Source organism: Myxocyprinus asiaticus, chromosome 41, assembly GCF_019703515.2.
Source record: "Myxocyprinus asiaticus isolate MX2 ecotype Aquarium Trade chromosome 41, UBuf_Myxa_2, whole genome shotgun sequence".
Lineage (NCBI taxonomy): Eukaryota > Metazoa > Chordata > Actinopteri > Cypriniformes > Catostomidae > Myxocyprinus > Myxocyprinus asiaticus.
In genome coordinates, this window is record NC_059384.1 from 34,853,146 (window position 1) to 34,878,939 (window position 25,794).

The following is a 25,794-nucleotide window of genomic DNA, read 5'->3' on the forward strand; positions in this document are numbered from 1 at the left end:
TTTGTTTGTTTGTTTGTTTTTCCCAACCTAAAATTAACTTATACAGAACGTTCTCTAATGGTTTTATTATTATTATAAAAAAAAATTATAAACGCAAACTAACGTTCTCAGAATGTTGCAGGAGGGGTTTTGTGTGACAACCTAAAAAAAGGACTTATACAGAAGTTCTCTTATGATTATATTTAGGTTTTATTTTCCTTTCATAATTGTCACAATTTTTCATTATCATATGTTTGAAATTTTCATAAATGTTGCAGAGAGGTTGACAGACAATGACTGACATTAGTGCAGTAGCATTTAATTAAATGTAGAAATAAAGATCACAGTGATTTGAAATATTATAATGAACAGATATGAAAAGTATAGGCCTACTACAAGAAACACTGAATGTCCCAGTATATTAGTATGTCTTTAACTTCAGTAAAATTGCAAAAGTGACAGAACGCAGCCAACAGAGTGACAAAAAAATCATATCTTTAATAATAATAATAATAATAATAATAATAATAATAATAATAATAAACACCTAAATAATAGAGTGAAAACCACGTTAACAATTCATTTGTATTCACTGTATTTGACATTTTGGACATCTTAAATGCATTTGAATTCTTTTTTTATATGTTTCGTATGCACAAATCACTCTTATTTTGTTTTAATGCAAAAACCTTTTTTGCTGGCTCTCGGGAAGGACACGTTTAAAACCCATCCCGTTACTTGCCTACGTGCTGACGTCACGTACAGAAACTCTTGCGCTTGTGGCCTTGAGTTCGGACAGCGGTCAGCTGCTACTCGCGATCATCAGATCATCATCATCATCATCAAACACCTTCATCGGAGCGACAGAAACAATCAACATGGGGAACTGTTATGTGCGTATCTAAGTTATGCTTTTCACTTTAATGGACATGTTTTACCGGCCAGATCGCCAGAGAGAGATTTACTGCAACAGACTCCGCACTAATCTAACAACCCAAAGCTCTTTTATAAGAATGAAAAATGACGTAGAGAAGAACGAATAAAGATAGTTACGATGTTACTTTGAAAGATGTTAAATACTGAATGCATTCGTAATGTACATTTTCATGTGATCCGATCGCCGTTATAATTAGATGGTAAAACTCATTTCTTGATGAGCTTCTTTATATGTATTCAACTGTTTCGATAGCATAGGTTATTGTAAATGGAAAGGAAAGGAATGTGTCTGAATCCCGTTATGTGAGTCAGAGGAAACGCTCTGGGAGGAGACATGAGACCAGTTCCGTTTCATTTCCAGCGGTCAGTGGAGGGGCCTCCAGCAGTCTGTGTTTGGACAGGGTGGATCCTCTGAGCATTCCTGAGCCAGGCTTTTGTTCATACTGGGGGAGACAGGGGGCTGTTGTAATGCACTACATTTCTCCAATCACAAACAAGCTACAGTGATTACACTTATTCAGCACATAATCCATATTTCTGCCTTGGGAAAAAAAAAAAGAAGAAAAAAAATATTCAGCAAAAGAAAAACTGTTTTTTTTTTATTTTTTTTTTTTTTTTTTTTTAATTATTTATTTATTTATTTATTTATTTTGAATGGCCAATAATTTTCTAATGCGGTCTAAAGTTTTGATACTTTTAAACTTTAAATCTGTTTTATCGCTGAGTTGTTGGTCAAAAGTTATCATGAATAACAGATTGCACAATTAGCACTAACATACACTTTTGATTTAATTTTCAGCACAGCACTAAAAACCTGTTTGTCACTTTTAACTGCAACATTTTCCTGATCCATGAGGTTAAGTTTGAGGTCACTGGATTTAACATTTAATAACTTTTAAAATGTTGCACATTTAGCTAATTATTCCTGAAATTATCACATTTATTTTGACACAAAATTCTTATTTGTCATTTTTAGTTTTATTAATGGTGATTAAATCAACAGTTTTTCAATAACTGTCCAATATGTGAAAGGATGGTATTTGAGGTAAAAGGTGTGGGGAATAGATCTGAAAAATGTTCAAAGTTGGCTCACAGTGAGTGACTGATTAAATCACAATGCAGATTCATTTGTTTATAGAATACTTGAGATGTCATGAAATGCCAAATGTGATTGTAATTTCTCTCCTGAATTAAGCATTACCTTAATTTGTTACTTTAAATTAAGAATCTACACTATAACCCCCCAAGAATGGGGTAAAACACCCCCTTGCAACATTATAAAATGGATAGTCCTGGAGGCTAATTGGTCAACACAGCACAAATCACCTGTTCTTCATACTAAAATTAAAAATGTGAACTTAATATTTTAATTATGTAGTAACCCTTTGTAAAAATATTCAGTACACATTTTGCATGGCATCTAATACATTATTGCTTAATTATGATGACCATTGATACTGTTAATTATGAAAAGTTCTGAAGAAAAGCATGGTGATTTTCTTTTCTGGTTTTATTTGACAGCCAACAGTTGTTCCTTATGACGATTTCGATGTCGTCGCTGACATAAAGGCCATCCGCAAAGCCTGCAAAGGTTTAGGTAAGATGCCCATGCCATTCTTGTATATAATGTACATACTGTATATCCTTTGTTCAACTGTAATGCATGTGTTTAAACAATTAAGTTATAATTAGTCAATTTTTCACAATTAGTTATTACCACTTGTTCTAGACCAGAAGTGTATTCTATGTATCGTAAATACAAATGGACTCACTTTTGTGAGTCAAACAAATATTCAACAAGGGACATTTTAGAAGAGTACTGTTTCCCCCTGTTTTTTTATCTGGTTAATTGGCCAAACTTATTAAGCTGAGAACATTAGGATTGGAACTGACCTGTCCTACTTATTGGAACCACATGGAGACTTAAGCCTTGTTTATACTTTCGCCTGGCACCGCAGCGCCCCGTGTCACAGACTGCACGCGCACCTCCCCAAACTCTAGAGGCGTTTATACTTGATGTGCACGCCATTGTACTATTCTGTGAAATGACAGGCGGTAGCCCAGAGAAAATATAATCTGAATCCGTAGGAAGTAGTTGTAAGAAGAAGTTTGCCAGAACAACGTCAGATCACAACGACTTAAAAATCTTTATAAGGATCTTTGTAATAAAAGCATCAAACTTCAATCTGTTTTTGTTTTTATTCGATATTACGGTACTGGACAAATGCTTGTATCATGCCTTAAAAATGCTAATAGTATATTTATTGACACTATACTCCTATAAATGTATACAAGCATATATATATATATATATATATATATATATATATATATATATATATATATATACACATACATATATATGCTATACATTTTTTTCACAAACTATACAAAACAATTTCAATCTAAAGAGCAAAGCAGCAGTCTCTGTGACATTCAGTGTGTAAATGGCACTGCTACTATATTTCATGCTTATAAAATATTAATTGAAATGCTTGCACCCATATAGCGATACTCTTACAGATATGCAAACTAAAACATGCAGTGTAGTGACTAAGACAACTCATTGAGGCACATTCATGAAACATGAGTATACAAAATTTGTGTATAAATGCATTCTTATGTAAATTGTCCCATTGTACTGAATGGGGCAATTTATGCAAGAATGATTTTATTAACAATTTACACTAAAAGGCTGCTCAGCAAGGAAGAAGCCACTGCTCCAAAACGCCATAAAAAAAGCCAGTCTACAGTTTGCAAGTGCACATGGGGACAAAGATCTTACTTTTTGGAGAAATTTCCTCTGGTATGATGAAAAATGTTTGGCCATAATGATCATCGTTATGTTTGGAGGAAAAAGGGTGAAGCTTGCAAGCCAAAGATCACCATCCCAACTGTGAAGCATGGGGGTGGCAGCATCATGTTGTGGGGGTGCTTTGCTGCTGGAGGGACTGGTGCACTTCAAAAAAATAGATGGCATCATGAGGAAGGAAAATTATGTGGTTATATTGAAGCAATATCTCAAGACATCAGCCTGGAAGTTAAAGCTCGGTCACAAATGGGTCTTCTAAATGGACAATGACCCCAAGCATACCTCCAAAGTTGTTGTAGTTGTGGAGTGGCCATCACAAAGCCCTGACCTCAGTTTGTTAGAACATTTGTGGGCAGAACTGAAAAAGTGTGTGCGAGCAAGAAGGCCTAAAAACATGACTCAGTTACACCAGTTCTGTCTGGAGTAATGGGCCAAAATTCCAGCAACTTATTGTGAGAAGCTTGTGGAAGGCTACCCAACAGTTTGACCCAAGTTAAACAATTTAAAGGCAATGCTACCAAATAATAACAAAGTGTATGTAAACTTCTGACCCACTGGAAATGTGATTAAAGAAATAAAAGCTGAAATAAATCATTCTCTCTACTATTATTCTGACATTTCACATTCTTAAAATAAAGTAGTGATCCTAACTGACCTAAGACAGGGGGAATGTTTTCTACGATTAAATGTCAGGAATTGTGAAAAACTGAGTTTAAATGTATTTGGCTAAGGTGTATGTAAACTTCAACTAATATATATAGATATATACACACATACATACATACATACACACACACACACCCCAATCGGCCACAACATTAAAATCACCTGCCTAATACTGTGTAGGTCCCCCTCGTGCCGCCAAAACAGCGCCAACCCACATCTCTGAATAACATTCTGAATATGATATTCTTCTCACCACAATTGTACAGAGTGGTTATCTGAGTTACCGTAGACTTTATCAGTTCAAACCAGTCTGGCCATTCTCTGTTGACCTCTCTCATCAACGAGGCATTTCCATCCACAGAACTGCCGCTCACTGGATGTTTTTTGTTTTTGGCACCATTCTAAGTAAATTCTAGAGACTGTTATGTGTGAAAATCCCAGGAGATCAGCAGTTACAGAAATACTCAAACCAGCCCATCTGACACCTACAATCATCCATGTGAAAGTTCTGAAAAAAATTCAGAAATATATATATATATAATTCAAGATGTTGTGTTTAGGCCCTATTTAAAATAAGTAATTTTATTTTTTTAAATTTTCCCCCACATTGCTGTAGCTACCTGATTTTTAGTGCTGTTTTAACTAGGGTTGCAATGGTATGAGATTTTCACGGTATGATAACCATCTCAGAAAATATCACGGTTTCACGGTATACGTTATTACACAATTACTATTATCAGTTACAATGACCTTTAAAGGAGTGAAAACAGAAGTTTTTTTTTTTTTTTGGTTGAACAAACACTTTATTATAATTGAAACTTAAAACCATTTTTAATGGAAGTATGTGTAAAAAAAAGTCTCCCTTTTGAAAATAAATAAAATAAATAGAATAAATAATAAAGCTAACAGAATTATAATAATAAACCGAATTATAAACATGATATAAAAAATAGCATGTAACTATAACATATTATATAACTAAAGCATGTTAAATTAACTACTAAATGAAAAATAACATCAGCTGTGTGAGCCTTTACAGTAATGTCCAATGATTATTATTAATGAACATATACTGTAGGTGCGCGACTGCTCCTGTCTGTACCTTTAACTCAGTGGTTCTCAACTGGTTTTGCTTCAGGACAGATTTTACATTGGAAATCAAGTGGTGACCCACCATAGTAAAACATAACCTGTATTTAATGTATCCTGGGTCGCATTTCCTTTTATGTTGCATAGTTTTGTTCATGGTTTTCAAGTACAAGGACATGCGTCTAGTGACATTATTTTTGTTGTTGACATCAACAATAAAAGAGACAGGAAGTTTTCTCTCCCCCTTTTACAAATTGAAGAGCATATTTACTCATATGAGCCCATTATTATCCCGTTTGTTTCCTAATTTCAAACATAATTCAAACAGAACATACATATTACACAGGAGGAAAGGCTCCTCATTACCATGGTTAGGTCAGTGTAGCTAGTCTTAATAGTAATAATAATAACAAATTATAATATTTATGAAAAAATAAATACTGGCTGAATCACATCTTGAATCTTTAACTACAACTGCCACTGATGATATAAAATGAGGTCTAATAGATTCTACCTTTAGATTATTTCATATGAAACTATAACATTTTGTCCAAATATAACTGTTACTTTTACTCATGTAAAATCCTGAAACAATTTTGTAAAGGTGATGATATATAATGGAAAAAAAAAAGAAAAAAATAAGAATTAGCACATAGCACAGTGTTGCTCTTTTCCTCAGTGCTGTTTGGCATGTCAGGGCTGTCTACTGTTTGAGAGGTTCGACTTCCTCTGTAACGCTTTAAACTAGAAAAGTCTCACTAGAATTGAAATTGGTTACATCAGTTTTGAGGTCTGCGCTCTGCAATATCGAGGGAAGCCCGGTTGTTGCACGCGCGTGCCATAGAGAAGAGCAGATCATGATCACGAGCTGGTTCCATTACACTTGTGTGAAAGTGCAGGTGAGAAGCCTTTAGCTGTTTGCGAGATTCATTAAATCTGCCTCGGTATTCCTAAATAGGCTATCACTTGGGCGGCTGCCGAAATATCTTCAATGGGAGAACCATGATATTGTTCTTTCCCTGCTGTCCTTGACACAGTCCGAATAGACCTGTGACCCACCAGTTGAGACACTGCATAAACTCACACACTCACTTATGTCAGGCCCCCTTTCCTCGCCTCTCTCTGACATTTTCTCCGCTGCAAGTGTGTGTGTGGCGCAAGTTGACGAGTCTGACAGGCAGTCGAGGAGGAAAGGAGATGCGCACCTTGCAGGTGAGATTCTCTGTCTGGTTGCATTTTTTTTCTCAATACCATAGATAAGCAAATGTACATGGTATGATAACTGTCAATTTTCATACCGTGGTATACCGTGAAACCGGTATACCGCTGCAACCCTAGTGTCTTGCGTTGTGACATACTTTCTTCATCTAACACTATTTTAAACAGCATTTTTTTTATTGTGTAGCTATACTGTAATACTGTCATTAGTTAACATGAACTGACAATGAACAATACTTTTACAGCACTTATTAATCTTGGTTAATGTTAACTTCTACATATACTAATGCATTTTTTTATATATATATTAAATGTTGTAAATGTTAAAATTAGTCATTGCAATATGAACTAACATGAATAAACAATGATAATAAACAACTTTATTTTTATAAATTAACATTAACCAAGATTAATAAATACTGTAAAATTGTATTGTTCATTGTTAGTTCATGATACCTAATGCATTTACTAATGACAATACTGTACTTGCAGTTTCCATGACCTCATATTACTAGTTTATTTGTACTTCTATAAAAAAGTTGAAAGGTGATTAAAGTGGTGAAAAAACTTAATGGTAAAGGAAAGTGAAATGAAGAAATGCTGACTGGTCACAGCACCTAAAATACACACTTTGTACATTTTAACCAAACATCTTCACGTTGGTAAAAAAGTTTTTGGACACGTTATTTGCCTTATATATTTAGTGCTTTCTATATATATATTTTTTAAATCTACTCATTGTCATGAAAATTCTCCACCTGAAATTCACATGAGTGAGAGTGTTCCAAACACACAAGTCTTTTCCGCACTGAGTCCTTTCCTCAGCTTTATTCGTACCACCCGGTCGGGGGCAGAAGCTCCCGTGTCTTCTAACACCCCTTACACTTACGGCAGGCTTATATAGGATATACTTATGTATAGTTCCTTGTTTGTTAACAAGTTACATGCAATTTGACCTCAGCAGATTTCTCATGTCATATGAACTCAGCAAAATGTTTGTTAGGGATGTATTGTATATATTGTATATTGCCTTGAGCAAACAAGTTGTCATATGATCGGACTTCAGCAGAATGTTCGTTATAACAAGGAGATATTGTCTTTTGCTTAAAAAACAGAATGGTCATCCATTTCAACTCATAAGCACAATATAGGGCTGCTCTCATACTGCATTTTCTAGCTTAACGTATGTTATACATAACTAATAATGTTTTAATATACCGAACTATTATAATTTCTTTCACACTATGTTTGCATTGGTTTTTTCATTGTTTTAAACTTATGACAATTTTCACACCAGTGGGGCCAGTTTAGATTAGATTCATTTCTTCTTTTTTATTTTTAAAGGCACTGATGAGCAAGCCATCATAGATATATTGGCCAATCGCTGTGCAGCTCAAAGATTGGAAATCAAACATGCATACTTCGAGAAATATGATGATGTGAGTACTTTAAAAAATAGTTTTAACTAATTTACATTCTGACATCTTTAAAAGACGAAGAGCAGACAATCGGAGATTACTATTTTCTGTGTAGGAGTTGGTGGAGGTTTTGAAGAGTGAGCTGTCTGGTAACTTTGAGAAGGCCATCATCGCCATGTTGGATCCTCCTCATGTGTTTGCTGTGAAAGAGCTCAGGAAGGCCATGAAGGGTGCGGGCACAGACGAGGATGTCCTGGTTGAGATACTGTGCACTGCCACTAATGCTGTATGTTACTCTGTTTTGAATTGAAAGGCTCTGAGCTAGTTCCTGTATTTGTCACAGTTCCCAAAGAAGAGGCAAATGTTTTTCCATTGCAACTGTGTTTTGTATTAATAAGTGTTTAGAATGTAAAATGAGGCACTCACTACATGTTTTCTAATAGGAGATCGCCACTTACAAAGAGACCTACACCCAAGGTAACAGTGATTCATATTTACTACCACTCTGCTTTCACAATTGAACTCAAAGTTTACAGTTTCCTGAAAAACTTCCAACAAGTCATTTTTATTTGTATAGCACCTTTCACAACACACATCGTTTCAAAGCAGCCTTACAGAAAATCATGCATTAACAGAAAATGAAACTGTAATATCTATAGAGTCATCATTAATGTATTTAGAACAACAGCGTTTAGTATAATTTCCTCTGTGAATTTCTAGAAAGAAAACTCCTGTTAACACACTTTTCACACTCTCACTAGTTACATTTTTGTACTGTCAATGTCCAACAGTATATGCATCACAGGAGATTTCATTTTTACAGAAAGTCATGAAATTCCCACCACAGTGTCATTTCCAGCACATCTTAAATTCTGTTTTGTGTTTAATAGAATTCTGTGTTGGAAATGATGCTGGTGAAAATGACATTTTTTATGTTTTTAAAATAAATGGACTCCTTTGTTTTTTCTTAAGGCTAATTTAAATGCTAACATTTTATGCATCCTTAATACACAAAATGTATACATAAAAGTAATTTGAAAAGTACCAAAAATACATGAAGGCCTTCAGGGTAAAAAAGTTTAAAGTCAGTTTTAACACGACTTTTGTTTAACAAGGAAGAAAAAAGGTTAAATTTAAATTAAAGTTAACTAAAAAAAACAAACAAAAAAAAAACCTGGGACCGAATTTGAAGAAACACTCATATATACCTTCTATAGTGCATGACAGGGATTTGGAGTCAGACATTGAAGGAGACACCAGTGGGGATGTGCGGAGACTGCTGACGTTGCTTCTCCAGGTAAATATCTCTTAATCTTTTTCTCAAAATGGTTGCTTACATCTTACAAAATGACTCCTCTGCAGACATGAGTGAAATAATGCCTTCACTGTCAGCCTGTGTTTAGTACTCCTCCCTCTTCCTCTTGTCATGATAGCTCTGCTGTTTGGCAGTGGTTTAGATCCGCTTTCATTAGATAAGCACTGGCAGGGTTCAGTTACGTGACTCAGACTGGATTTCACTCTCCTCAGTTAGGACTGTCAGTTAATACTCTCTCTCTCTTGCAGGGTAACAGAGATGAGAGCTACGATGTGGACGAAACGCTGGCAGAGCAAGATGCCGTCTCACTGTTTGAAGTAGGAGACATTCAGTGCGATCTCATTACTATTTGTACACATTCATACGTAAAGTGTGACTCTAGTACACCTTTAGATAGACACAAAAATGTACCTTATCAACATGTATAGAATAGCTTATAAGGGCACCTGCACACTGACTAGAGTTTACATTGTGTCAGAGAATACTGTGAAGCCATTGATTTCAATGGAGATGGTGCATAGCAAGAACATATGGAAATGCAAGAGTTTGCGAAAGTGGCGCTCCATCATGCAACCAAAAGTTTTAACCATTTGTCGGCCAATGAGAATTTAATACAGAAGACCTGTTGTGACCTGTTGTTTTCAGAAATCCAATTAGTTGTATTTCCGCTTGGTTTCTAACTGATCTCTTTAACTTTCCACACCCTCAAAATGGTTCTTATGGATTAATTTTCATCAAACACTATGTCAGAGCTTTCAGGTGCCCTAACACGTTAACTGTTTTATGGATGTACAACTTTAGAGACATTAGAAAATGTATTTCACAAGGTTGATTTTGTTGTATTTATTAGTGTTAGGGAAGCTATTTTGAAACTGTTGCATCCCAAGCTACAAGCTACTCATAACTTAAAGTAGTTAAAATGACATGAATTGAATTGTTATCTGTTATCCAGTCAGCTAGCCCACATATGATATGTCAAGCCAATAGAAATGCATCTTCATCAAGATAAGCTGTAGCCAACTCAGGCACTGGCACACATTGCTTTCTTTGGTCAGTAGTTTAAATACATCCACACATATCTAGGCTAAGTCACTAGTTAAATAAGCTAAGGGCTTTCCTGGTACATATAGACATTATGAGTCAGATAACTAGCAGTTTAAGCCTTTCAGCCAAGCAGGACTAGGCACTTAATGCACAAGTCTTGGCGGTAGATCTGCTTGTTTGGGGAGTTGTGTTTTGTGTTATGTGTTTGTGTCTGTTTTTTGCTAAATCGAACTAACAGACCTAGATAATGCAATTGTAGATTGGTTCTGTCCAGCATGTATACACGTCAGTCGGACCGCAATAGGCCTCACTGTTATGCGCATTCTCCAATAAAAAGAGGTGCCGCGCAATGTGTATTTAACTTGGAAGTAGAACGCAAAACAAAGAATAGAAGAACAGCAACAAGCAAAAACACAGGGAGAAGTGATCATCTCTATGCCCTATTCCCTTTGAAGACTTTACCATTCACTGTGAGAGCTTTGGAGGGCTGAAATGTGTGGGGCTAAAAAATAACATTTATTCGGTACTCACTTTTTAAGTCATTTTTATTGGAAACTCTGTTTGAATTGATCTTACAGCATGGCTATCATGATTGTTCTCCCTTCAAAGTGCCCTTCAGAGGTTGATTTATCTAATTTGTAATGCAAGGACACATGGCAAACATTACAGATTTTAGTTTTTGGACAAATCAGCAGTCTGTCACAGGTGACAAACTCAAGGCTCGCTGGCCGAATCCGGCCTGCCACCTCATTTCATGAGGCCCGCAAACTGATATCAGAAACGTAGGATGGCAGGTGCACAGAACGTCTCACTGACCAATCAGTTAGCGTGTTCCTCATGAATATGAATGAGCCTTCCCTTGTCATTCTAACTTTATTTTTGGAGCGCGTTTTGCTCGCTCCAAAAGTGGAACGAAACGACGCTTTCTGCACCAATTATCAGTATGGCTCAATGGTTAGAGCGGCGTGACCGCATGCAGAGCAGGTGTGTTTACTCATGGACCGGTCTCAACTGTGCAGCACAGATCATTATCAGCAGAGCTAGTCCTTACCTGGATTAATTATCCACACAACAGAATGGAAAGAGTTGCGCAAATTTAAAGCAGATGCGTTCATTCATAGACTGGTCTCGACCGCGCAGCAGCTCAGACCATTATAGGGTGTTTTCCTAATGGTATTTTTGCACCCTTGAAGGGCACAGCGGGAATGGGACGCTGTTTTTTTTTTTATATAGAAACCATAGTTACTTATCATGTTAGGAGTCATGCATGGTTCTTCATGTGGTCACCATAGTCTTAATACAAATACCATTGTTAAAACTATGGAAGAACTATTGTAAATTTTCATAATTATTATGGACCAAGCTATAAGTTTTCCTTCTGTTTAAAATCTGTTCTCTTCTATTACTTTTCTGATTGTAGCAAAATGTAACTGGTTTTGTTTACCTTCAGAAATTCCAAGATATGACTTTAATAAATATAAGGAGCCTGATGAAAGGAATCTGTAAAGGAGACCAAACTTAGTTGCTCTGTCAGAATAGATGAGGGACACGATTAAGATCCTGGTGTATTGGGAGATGTTCGTTGCCATCTATTCGCTGCACTTCCCGGTAGGATGCAGCATCACGGCGGATGGATGGTGGAGCAATGTGGGACAGCACAGGTAGCCAGGGTGTTGGGGTTGACTTATTGAAGCCATTTTTCAGTGTAATTGGTGATGGGCCTCTCATTTGGTGTTTTTGTCGAGAAGGCCTTTTATGCTATCAACCAGTTTGGAGGTTATGGATTTGGGCCGGACTTTTAGAGTCTGGAATTCCTTTGAGTTGGCTGCGCCGAGGTGCCGCAAGAGAGCCCAGGCGCGACAGCTAGAGTGTGTGAAGTCCAGACCTTTGACACATTCAATCCACCTCTGTTGTCTGGCTGAGTCTAGAGCCATGGTACTCAACAGATGTCCCACGGGCCACATCCGGCCCACAAACCATCTTTTTGTGGCCTTTGTGATGTTGTCATCACATAACATTATTGAATGTGGATGAATTTTGAGGCAGTTTTCTAGAGCCTTTATGGTAATTCTCAGTATTGATAAACTGCTGAACCACTATAGAGGAAATGAATCGGCAAACGGATAAAAATAATGAAAAAAATAATTAATTAAACGACAAATCTGTGAATATTAATCTGATTATTAGCCACTTTATAAAACATGAGTGCAGGGTCAGTCTGCCCGTGTGCATTGATAACAGTTTGTGCACGCTCACAGTCACATTTAAACATGCACGTGCTGAGTCTCTCTTCCACACCTGCTCATTACTTCCATAGTACAAATCAGCCAAGTATCTGGTGACAAACTAACCCAACAGAGATATATGCTCGTCGCAAACAGTAATAACAGAAAAAAAGGGTAATCCTGCAATAACGGAGTTGAGCGCTTTTGGAGCTAGTATTAGATATAAATGTCTTATTTTGAGGGCACTGTATCTCTGGTGTGTGTGTTCACTAATGCCTCCTACACACTACACGACTTTCAAAGATGTCGGATTGTGGTACCTTTCATATTACACAACTTTCTGTCTTGTCATGGAAGTCATAGGGTTTTCAAATTACACGAGGAATCAGCGACTGGGGTGAACACATTTCATATTGACGAATCCCCGACGACTCTGCCTGGACTCCAAATTACGTTTCACAACAGAGTACACGCGAGAAGTGATACGAGATATGAAAACAAATGCATGATCATATGTTATGCATTTCAGAATATGATGTTTATGTTTTTAATTTGCCTAAAGGCATCATATATTTTATTGGTTACAATATGAAAAATTACCTCCTACTGAAATATCTACCTATTTGCTTACCTGACTGTCCAAGAGAATTGGCAATTTCTCTCCAACTCTTCTCTTTCTCCACCCGGTTGTGGTACAGTTCAGAGGAAACATCAGATAGGCACTGGTGCTCCTGCCAATGTTCCACTAATTTTTCCTCCATTTCTTCGGTCCAGTGAGACTTTCTTGATACCGTAGCCATGCTAGTTGATGTTCTGTTGCAGGTACATCAGGACTCCTCCCACTGAAACTTCCCGTGCCCCGTTTCTTGCTCTCTCATTGGCTGTAGGTCAATGCTGCAGTTGTATTCATTCAAAACACATTTCACATTATGCGATTTGGAATCACAGATATTTAACTTGCTAAATATATTGCTGACTTCGGCGATGCGTCGGCATTTCTCTCAGATCGCGTCTTTGATAATTCATACATTGCGTTCGTCGCTCACGGGAGCGAGCTCTGAATTAATATAAAAAGTATTTAAAATATGTTAAAGAAAAAAGAGTGTGACACTCAAGGCTAAAGGGATCCTGCTTTCCAGCCCCTCAGATTTCCAAATTTAAATACCCCTGGTCTAGAGACTCTAGCAAGGCTCTCGCATCCTGAGGACTGCCGATTGGTTGTATTGTCGAAGCAGTTTCTGGGTTTCCTGTGTCCAGTAGGGGTTGTACTCTTCCCAGAAACTTCAGGGAATGATCTTCTTGACAGTGGCATTCAGGAGGCCGAAGAACCGTAACACACCGTTATCACGGGGATCCTGGTCACCACTTTTTCTTTGATCTTTGGACACGATGGTGAGGTCCGGATTTTAGTCACGTTGCCAATGGGCAGAGTGGAAAGTTGTTCACTGTTTGGGGTCGAAAATTACTTGCAGGTCTTCTATGGACATCCAGTCTGATCGGACATCACCATCAGCTTTGATTTCATCTTATTCTGTGAGGGCGTCACCATCAGCTTTGATTTCATCTTATTCCCACATTGTATGGTGGCTGGTAAAGTCACCAACACATAGAGCTGGAATTGGTGTACTAGGTAGCGCTGGTTCTGGCCATTGTTAGTTAGGGGCTTTGTACATGTTGGTAATGTGGAGCTCCCCTTGATGGCGCTAGTGTAAGAGGCTTCCTCTTCAGTTGGGCAGAAGACATCAAAATCTGTAATGTTATTCTCTATATATGTGGCCAAGCTATATTTCGGGTGGTAGTGGCTAGTCTCGAGATTGTATCAATAGATGCGATAGTGATTAGTCTGCTGATCATTGGAGACATGGTGGAGACATGGGTTTCTTGGAATGTGAGAATATCGATGCTGTGAGTCTTCAAGATGTTCCCAAGATACTCACACTTTGCCCAGGAGTCATAAAATGTTATCTCATCTTCATTAAAGTCAGAAGTATAGACAAACATAATGTGCTTAAGCTAAAAATGCACAAACAATTATAATCTTTCATGTCTTAATTGAACACATACCATTAAACATTCACAGTGTTGTGGAAAAAGTAAATTAACCCTTGGATTTAATAACTGTTCGATCCTCCTTTAGCAGCAATTACCTCAACCAAGCATTTTTGGTAGCTGCAGATTACACCTGCACAATGTTCAGAAGGAATTTTGGACCATTCTTCCTTAAAGAAATGCTTCAGCTCAGCCATATTTTTAGGATGTGTGGTGTGAACGGCTCTCTTGAGGTCAGTCCACAGTATCTCTATTGGGTTAAGGTCTGTGCTCTGACTGGGCCACTCCAAAAGGTGGATTTTCTTTTTTGGAAGCCGTTCTGTAGTGGATTTACTTCAGTATTAAGGGTCATTGTCCTGCTGCATCACCCAACTTATACAAAGCTTCAGATGGCACACAGCCACCCTGACATTATCCTGTAGGTTATCTTGATAAACTTGGGAATTCATTTTTCCCTCGATTATGGATTGCAGTCCAGGTCCAGAAGCAGCAAAGCAGCCCCAAATCATGATACTCCACAGTACTTCACCGTTGAGATGATGTTTTCATGTTGGTATGTAGTGCCCTTTTTACGCCATACGTTGTGCTGCGTGTTCTTCCCACACAATTCAACATTAGTTTTATCAGTCCGCCAAAACATTTTGCACACATAGCGTTGTGGATTGTCAAGGTGGTCTTTGGCAAACTTCAGGCACGTAGCAATGTTTTGTTGGAAAGAAGCAACTTCCATGCCTGTTTAATGTTTTCCATATTGTAGACTCATAAACAGAGATGTTAACCAGTTACAATGATTTCTTCAAGTGTTTAGCTGTCACTCTGGGGTTCTTTTTACCTAATTGAGCATTCTGCGGTGTGCCCTTTGAGTCATCTTGGCTGGGCAGCCACTTCTAGGGAGAGTAGCCACAGTACTAAATAATTTCCATTCATAGATATTTTGTCTATATATGGACAGATGAATATCTGAACTCTTCAAAATATTTTTGTAACCCTTTCAAGCTTTATCCAAGCAACATTTCTTGATCGTAGGTCTCTTTTTTTTTGCGAGGCACGGTCCACGTCAGCATATGCTTCTTGTGAATCGTAAACTCCAAATGTTTGAGTTCTTTTATAAGTCAAAGTAGCTCTAACCCACACATCCAATCTCGTTTCATTAATTGGATGCCAGGTGTGCCAAATCCTGACTCTAATTAGCTTTTGTTGATGTTATTAGCCTAGGGGTTCACTTACTTTTTCCACAGCACTGTGAATGTTTAATGGAATGTATTAAGACATGAAAGATTATAATTGTTTGTATGTTGTTAGTTTAAGCACATTGTGTTTGTCTATATTTGTGACTTTGATGAAGATGAGATCACATTTTATGACCTATTAATGCAGAAAACCAGCTAATTCCAAAGGGTTCACATACTTTTTCTTGCCACAGTATATGATATTTATTAAAAAATGTTAATGCAATCATATTTAACACAGTAAATGAGTTAAACACACATCGATTGTATACCATAACACTGACAGTCTTTCACTTATACAGTATTTCATACTTTTTGAGCTTTTATGATTATTAAATTCAGCCATACATACTGTGAAAATGTCTTGACTTGTATTTGTCCCAGCTAGATGTCATTTATAAATAAATGTGCCATTTAAAAAGGTCTTTCTTGGACAAAGTTCCACCATCATTCACTAATAAATGAAAGTCCCACTATGGGATTGTGTGTGAGTATTGATCTCATTCACCTGCAGCAGTATCCTCATAAAGGTTCTTGGGATTTGTAAAGATTTATTACATCTCTAAAGCTGTACATACATGGGTTTACATTTGAAAAGCTATCACTACATTGATATTGTACTTTTCATTGTCTGTCTTAAAGAAAAATAATATATGTGTACACTGTACGTATGAATACCTACAGATATTAATTAAATGACCCTGGAATATTTAATGACAAAATAATGACATAAATATTTAGTCACATTTCCAGGCCTCTTTCGGTTTGTTAATGTTTGTTGTTGTCTGTCAGGCTGGAGAGGGCTGTTTTGGCACAGATGAGTCCACCTTCAGCTTCATTCTGGCCACCAGAAACTACATGCAACTGCAGGCCACATTCAAAGCCTATGAAGCCGTAAGTTTGTGCTTTAATTTAAGCTCCAGGTAGTAGCGTAGTACAATAAGTCCACAGTTGTCTCAGATTCCCTCTAACACTGAATCACTGTTAGATTTCACCTTTGTTTCCTTCAGATTTCTGGAACAGAGATTTTGGATGTAATCGATAAGGAAACCTCTGGAACCCTGAAGGACTGCTACATCACACTTGGTTTGCATTAAAACATACTGTTTAATTTAAAGTTGCACTAAGGAAGACTTTCCACATTTAAAAATGTTCACCCCTAAAAACATTAATAGTATTTTTAACAAATGTGTAAAATGATGTTCAAAAATCCTTACTTTATCTCTATAACATCACTATTATCAGACACCTTTGGTTGCAGAATGAATTAATCATGGGTAAAAAAAAAACAAAACAAAAAAAAAACCTTGCAAACAGTGCATTTCTACAATGGTATCAGTAACTGAAACTTTTGCTTTTGTATGACACTGCATCCACGCCAATAGGTGTCAATATAAAGAATGAAATGGAAAGAATAAAGAATGAAAAGAGGAAAATAAGAATGGCTAAGCGGCTAACACTTTCTAACCCACAGTGCGGTGTGCTAAGAACCCTCAGCTTTTCTTCGCTCGGAGGTTGAACGCTGCAATGAAAGGTGCTGGCACTGATGAAGACACTCTTATCCGCATCATTGTGTGTCGTTCTGAGGTATGATACCAGTTCTCATTCTGTGTGTTTCGAGTAATGTTAGGTTGTTTAATTGTATAAGCAATACTTCTATCAGTGTTAGTAGTGATTATGTTCAGAATGGAATAATTGCATACTGCTTAATGTGGACTGTACTGTAGACACTGTTTCTGCTTACTTAAAAAAATTAATTATATATACACTGGCAGCCAAAAGTTTGGAATAATGTACAGATTTTGCTGTTTCGGAAGGAAATTGGTACTTTCATTCACCAAAGTGGCATTCAACTGATCACAAAATATAGTCAGGACATTACTGATGTAAAAAACAGCACCATCACTATTTGAAAAAAGTCATTTTTCATCAAATCTAGACAGCAGCCATCACTCCAACACCTTATCCTTGAGTAATCATGCTAAATTGATCATTTGATACTAGAAAATCACTTACCATTATATCAAACACAGTTGAAAGCTCTTTGGTTCATTAAATGAAGCTTAACATTGTCTTTGTGTTTGTTTTTGAGTTGCCACAGTATGCAATAGACTGACATTTCTTAAGGTCAATATTAGGTCAAAAATGGCAAAAAAGAAACCGCTTTCTCTAGAAACTCATCAGTCAGTCGTTGTTTTGAGGAATGAAGGCTATACAATGCTTGAAATTGCCAAAAAACGGAAGAGTTCACACAAAGGTGTACACTACAGTCTTCAAAGACAAAGGACAACTGGCTCTAACAAGGACAGAAAGAGATGTGGAAGACCAGATGTACAACTAAACAAGAGGATAAGTACATCAGAGTCTCTAGTTTGAGAAATAGACACCTTACATGTCCTCAGCTGACAGCTTCATTGAATTCTACCCGCTCAACACCAGTTTCATGTACAACAGTAAAGAGAAGACTCAGGGGTGCAGGCTTTATGGGAAGAATTGCAAAGAAAAAGCCACTTTTGAAACAGAAAATCAAAAAGAAAAGGTTAGAGTGGGCAAAGAAACACAGACATTGGACAACAGATAATTGGAAAAGAGTGTTATGGATCTTAACCCCATTGAGGTTTTGTGTGATCAGCTAGACTGTAAGGTGCGTGAGAAGTGCCCGACAAGACAGTCAAATCTATAGCAAGTGCTACAGGAAGTGTGGGGTGAAATGTCACCTGAGTATCTGGACAAACTGACAGCTAGAATGCCAAGGATCTGCAAAGATGTCATTGCTGCATATAGAGAATTTTTTAATGAGAACTCTTTGAAGTAGTTATTTTTTTTTTTTTTTTTTTTTTTTTTTTTTCAAATTATAATAGTAATTTTTCATGTATTAATGTCCTGACTATACATTGTGATCAGTTGAATGCCACTTTGGTGAATAAAAGTACCAATTTCTTTCCATAAGAGCAAAATCTGTACATTACTCCAAACTTTTGGCCGCCAGTGTTTATACTGTATATATATGAACCATTATGCTGTATGAAGTATGTAGTATGCAGGGGTCGGCAACCTATATGGCCAGTATGCTGTTAAGAAGGTTAAGAACCACTAATACAGGCCAGAAGTCATGCCACCTAATTGTCAATAGTGTCACGCGGAAGGGGAACCATTCGCAAATCACAAGCCGTTGATACCGTTGTGCAGATCAGTTCAGGCAACACTTCACTTTCGGTGAATCATGCAAGTAAACGTGTTCGTTTTGCCCCCAAGATTCAAAATGTGGGGGCAAAAAATACCTTTGTAATGAATCCTTCTGTTTTTTATTTGTAACATCTGATATTTTTTTCTTAATATTCTAATATAGTCCTAAATATATACATATTATGGCATAACATAATAATTGATATTGATCTTATTCTTAGGGTAAGATGTGATCAATTCTTAAATCAAATCTTAATGCAGTATTTGACATGAACGAATGAGATGCATAAAAGTAAACAAACACTGCAGCCTACATTTCTATATATAAAAATTCTGTTTGCTTTCAGAACCTCACTTCATGTATGTAAATAAGACATGGTATCAATGTTTGAGATTTTCAGTCATACTGTACGCTCCATATACCACAATGACGGTGACTCTCAAAACTACATTATTAAGGGAAAGAGCAAACATAAACGCACATTGTGGGGTTCAAAAGTCTTAACTAACTAAAAACAAAACAAAAATCTATATTAAACCTGGAAATAAACAATATTTCAGGATTTTGACAATTTTATGAAAAAAAAAAAAAAAAAAATATTTAAGATTCCACACAATATCTAGGTCACTAATCAAAAAGCAAATTTGTGATATTAACCGTGTTAAGTCCTTTTGTAGAAAAGTCAGGTTTTCCTGCTTAAATTGAAGCACAGAAGTTCTGTGGAATTTTCATAAATCATGCTGGATAACATTGATCATCAGGTGTTGCACAGACTTTTCACTCAAACTGTTATGCTGATAATATTTTTTGCAAGGACATTTGTAAAATGTTGCCAACCCCTGCTGTATGCAATGAGACATTTTTTAAATAGTAAGCTTCATTTGTGACATGATATGCATGTTCAGTTCACCGAGTAGGGTGCCCAGTTATCATCTCAGAAATAAAAAAAGAAACTTGTAAACAAAGTTAACTTTTGGGGCTCTGAAAAAATTATAGAGTTAGGAGATTAAATATAAATGAATGAATAAATACAAAAGCTACAATTGTGGCTAATATTACTTCTGGGTCATTCATCACACTGGAAATAGAAGGTCAAGTTGAGAGCATTGCAATGGGGGATACAGTATTGCTTTGATTGTATACTGCACATTTTGACACATTTAATAGGCCATATGGATATTTCATGCAAACATAATGTTCGCATACAGTACTGTGCACACTGTACATAATGCATACTGTAGAAATAGAATGAAATGAGCCATTGATATGAGATTTACTTGTTAGATTATCACCGCCTTTAATGGACACTATTCTGTTTGAATAGATTGATCTGGAAACCATTAAAGACATGTACCTGGAGAAATATGACATGTCTCTGAAAGACGCCATCCGCTCTGAATGCAGTGGAGATTTCAAGCGCCTCCTGCTGGCCATCCTACACTGAGAGACACACCAGCAGACCCTGCTCACAGTGGATCAAGGGTGCTTTTATTATAGTCCCAAACAAGGCAAACTAACATGACTTACATTCAGTCATATTGTATGCAAACATTTAAAGTCAACATGAAATGGCATTCGCAACTCATTTTACTTATGCAGTGTGAGTGAAACAGGACATTCAATGAGAAAAAGTGGACATTTGGTATTTGAATGGAGCCAGACAGTTGGGGAAAAGGGGTTGAAAAATAAGAGGGCTTGGTGATGTTATTTGAAAAGGAAAGTCGCTTTATTACTTTTTAAAATATTGTCCACAGATGAATCATGTTCAGTAAGACCAGGAACATGTATTAGGAAAGTAAACAGGGTCATTTTGTATTTCTTATTGACTTTATAGTGATGCAGTACCTACAAAATCCATTACTCTTATCCAGTATTTTTATTTTTATTTCACTATTGTATTATGTATTATGCAGATGCATAACACCACTCATATGTTTCAAGAGTAACTGTCCTCACAAACACGAATATGCATCTATGTCCTGTAAACAGTTTCTTTGACATTACTTGCTCTAGAGGCAAAATGGGCCAGTTGACTTTGCTTAAGTGGTGTCTTGTGGTTCTAGATTACAAGAAAATTGCTACAATATAATGTTCTCATGAGATGAGATGAAGATCGAACATAGATGATGTTAGACCTGCAATGTTTTCCCTCAAGTATTTTACACTAAAACCTAAAATGTTTAAGGTTACACTATAAAAGATTTCTAATTAAATATATAATCAGTAATGAACAAAATACATTTATTGACCAAAAAAAAAAAAGAAAAAAAGTCTGTGTTCAAAACAGTGTTCTTGCCATAACACTATGCCATATCACTACGGTAAGCCTACAACAAGGTTTTAACATTTTGAGCTGTCAGGTTTTGTTTAGCGGGAAATTTCAGGCTTCCGTCATTCATCCTTGAGAGTTTACTTCATGTCTGTACACAAAGAAAAACAGTTGGGCTACTATGGCACATGTGTGGGGGCAAGGGAAAGGGAGGGTCGGTGGTGGGTGGCAATGAAATTCAGGGTGAGGAATGGAGGGGGAGTGATTGTACAGTAAATAGAGTAGATGCATAGAACTTGAAGCTAGTTAGCTAGCTAGCGCTAAACATGGATAGTTTTAAACAGCAACCCTTGTTGACCTCTGGGGAATCATCTGTGGTCAAACCCACGAAACATCGAACTGTGGAAAGCCTGCAGGCAAAAAGGAAAAGTGACAGAGTGCGTGCTAAAACAAGGATAAATATTGGCTTGGCTTTTCAAAAGTGGTGACAAGCGAGATCTGACTGGATTTAAGACTGACCCAGAGATGGCTTTTTTTTTTCTTGCTGGACAGGTAAGATATTTCAGTGGGTTGATAGTTAGCTAGGTAGTTTGTGAGAAATTGCGTAGCTTGTGCCTGCTATTTAGGGTAGTTAGCTGCCCAGCCAGTTGTGTGTATTTGGATCTAATCTCATAGGACTTTCTTCTAACTATCAGTGACTCTTTGTGTAGCTAGTCAGATCTGCTCTGATATGGTGATCACAGACCATAAATACCTCAAACCATCGGTTATCCATGTGGAAGAGCAGTGCACAACTGACGTAATAATAATAATAATAATAATAATAATAATAATAATAATAAAAACAGTTCCTTCATAAGTAACTTGCAATTTTATGTTTCAACCCCAGAAGGCGATAGAGGGCCCATTATTCTGTAGTGTACCTTTCACTGACTGTACCAAAAAATGTCAGTTCTGTGTATGTGAAATCTGAATAATTGTGAATGACTTCAAGATGCATGTGAAGAAACACTTAAATGCAACATTTCAGACTTCTAGGCAGCTGATATTTGTGGTTGAATAACAAAAAAAAAAACAAAAAAAAAACAAATGCAATATTCTGAATTGACAGTTTTACTAACCTGATCTGTAATGTTGTTGTGACTAACACAGAGCATATGTATTTATATTATTTACATGATATATTATAGTAAACTTGCAGTATATTTTAAAATATTTTAATACAAGAGAATGGTCTACAAGTAGGGTATTTAGACTAAGGTACATTTGTTAAGATAACAATAGCACAAACAAAATTGGAGTTGTGCTATTGTTCTCTTAACAACATTTCCTTTATTAGCAAAGTTTTTAATCTATCTGGCTAGTTTTAATTCATGAATTACTATTTGTTGACTAAACTGATATCACAGAAAAGACGTACAAGAACATGAGCATTAACTGTATTTGTGATAAAACACAATTGAGTGAACATAGACCCTGGAGTTTGGACCAGTGTTTTCTTCTGTATTAACAAAAAATAATAATTTTAGATTGAACTGAATAAAATAAAGTAGTTCCAAATTACCTTGGGGTATTCCACACATTATTGGATGACATGTAGGCTGTTGTTATTCTGTATGTAATGCAGTGTGTGCCAGTATCTCCTCTTCTTTATTTGTATGTATGATTAGCTGTTCATAATACAGTCATATTCATGAGACCAGCTCATCATTCCAAAAATGACATTAATCACATTCCCCACATAAGAAATTAAACATATAAGCAAAAGTCAAAGGTTGGTTAAAAGATGATGTCTGGATGTCCCTTGAGTCATTCTGTGGGAGCTGAGTCTTACATGGTCTTATGCTTTCCATAACCACAAATATTCCCTACAAACAGATTCCATGGTTGGAAAGCTTCAACCATCTGCAAGAAACTAACAGACCATGTCCCGTAAAACTTAAACCTTTACTTATGACTTATTCCAGTCATATATACTGTATGTAACAATAAATACAGGTTTTGGGTGAATGCAGACCAAAATATTTAACTCCTTTTCACTACAAATCTTTACATTAGCAGTTTCCTTGGCGATCATGATTTCAAACACAATTACACTTCCAGTGCCCTCTAGTGCTCTGCACATGCGTCAAGTACTAGGAAGTGCAATCAAGCTTGAAATCATGATTGTGCCTAGAGACTGCTGGCAAGCTACAGTGAAAAAAAGTTGGTTTGTTCTCAGCCAAAACCTATTAGATCACTTGAGAAGTCATGGATTTAACCACTGGAGTCTTGTGGATTACTTTTCCTGCCTTTATGTGCTTTCTGGAGCTTCAAAGTTTTGGTCACCATTCACTTGCATTGTATGGACCTACAGAGCTGAAACATTCTTCTAAAAATCTTCGTTGTGTTCTGCAAAAGAAAGAAAGTCAAACTACATATCTGGCATGGCATGAGGGAATTGTAATTGTTTGACAATTAATCATCAGCCAAACTTCATAACCATGTGTGTGTGTGTGTGTTTGTGTGTGTGTGTGTGTGTGTTTGTGTGTGCTCGCATGTGTCCTGCATTGTGGATGTGTTATGGTCTCACCCCTTCATTTCTGTCTGTGTGTGTTCTGCATTGTGGCTAAATTATTGATTTTATTTGACAGATAATAAAAAAAGCTCTGTGTTATAGTCTCACCTATTCATATCCTATGGTGGGTCATATATGGCTGCAAACAACACGTGTCGTTTTTTTTTTGTTTTGTTTTTTTTTTTTTTTTTTTGTCATGGGGTCTAAACTCATCGAATCCAAATTTTGTACGTGTGTGTCTTCAGATGGCAAATGTAGGAAAAGTTAGCAAGCCTTGAGCCACTCAGATGAAGTATTCAATTTTTAGTCACCTCCTGAGACACGGGCAAGAATGCTGTGTGCATTTTCAAAACAATTTCATAGTACAGAAAATAGTTTTCATAATGATATCCTCATAGAGGGACAGTGGGTCTATGTTTTTTTTTTTCCTGTAGGAATTTTTTATAGAAAATTTTCTTTCTCTGTATTGCCAAACAAACAAGAAGTAGCCTGTGCTATAGCATTTGAAAAATCAGAAATTAGCTTCATCAATCCTGAAACAAAGTAATGGTCAACATAGTCCAATGGCTGCCAACTAGGGGTTGGGCGATATGACCAAAATCTTATATCACGAAATGACTAATTTTATATCACGATAACGATATATATCATGATATAGTAAAAGTTTTCTGGAAAATCAATACAAATTTGTTTATATATGAAATAACCACATTGTAACTCCTATTTTTGAAAACTTCAGTCAGTGAAATAAATAGGCTACATAATAAAAAACTACTTCTACTATCCTAGTAGCCTATGTAATTTTCTCTTTATTTGGAACTGGACAAACATAAAATATATATATATATATATATATATATATATATATATATATATATATATTTATATAAAATAAAAAATAAAAAAAATCAACCATACCAAAATGCTAAATGATTTCAGTCTGATATGTTGTTAACCAATATTTTTAAGAACTCTTTTGGATCTTCTCAAATCAATGCAACAAAGAAAATAATACATACATTTAAAAAAAGTTCATCTTTTGGCTTTCATAATATTCTTTTGTGTGCTTCATTTTGAGATGGTAAAACAGATTGATTGAATTACGAGTAGTGCTGTCAGTCGATTAAAATGTTTAATCGTGATTAATCGCAGATTTTATTTTATTTATTTTTTTTTTTTTTGTAGTTAATTACGATTAATCACAGATTTTGAAAGTCCTGAAATTTGACACAATATATACATATTTTCTTGTCAAAATTCATTTATTTCCATTTTAGGAAAGAAAACAAAACAATATGTAACAATATAATGCTTTATTAACATTTTCCAAAGCCTTCCACAATATAAAGATAGAAATGCACTAAATATCACCAATTCAAGTAACATTAAACATTTCCCATAGTCTAAGTGAGAGTTTGACTAATTGAAAGAACTAGTTTCCCCATTGGTTGCATATTTCAATTAAATTAAATTCAAGTTTATTTATAAAGCACTTTAAAGACTGTTGAGCGTACCAAAGTGCTGTACAGTTAAAAGGATAATTTCAAATTCATACAATACAAATCCATTGTCACGTTTGCTTCGCAAATAAAACATTAAAATGTATCATAAGCTACAGAGAACAAGTGTGTCTTCAGATGGGTTTTAAACATAAAGACAGAGATCGAGGACCTAACGAACAGTGGTAACCCATTCCACAGCCTCAGAGCAGCAACAGCAAAGGCACGATCCCCTTTACACTTTTAAGCGTCACTGAGGGATATCGAGAAGCAGCTGATTATTTGATCTGAGATGCCTCTGA

General features: G+C 36.2%; 1 protein-coding gene across 1 annotated transcript; it reads left to right on the top strand.

Annotated features, from left to right (window-relative positions):
- The first annotated feature begins 731 nt into the window (after positions 1–731).
- On the top strand, positions 732–22,526 carry LOC127431864 (annexin A13-like). The gene is made up of 11 exons (XM_051682479.1): positions 732–872; positions 2,437–2,512; positions 8,045–8,139; positions 8,234–8,404; positions 8,562–8,595; positions 9,336–9,415; positions 9,682–9,750; positions 16,773–16,874; positions 16,991–17,066; positions 17,455–17,567; positions 20,492–22,526. The coding sequence occupies exons 1-11, from the start codon at positions 858–860 to the stop codon at positions 20,609–20,611; spliced, it is 951 nt and encodes a 316-aa protein (XP_051538439.1). The 5' UTR covers positions 732–857; the 3' UTR covers positions 20,612–22,526.
- Positions 22,527–25,794: the final 3,268 nt, after the last annotated feature.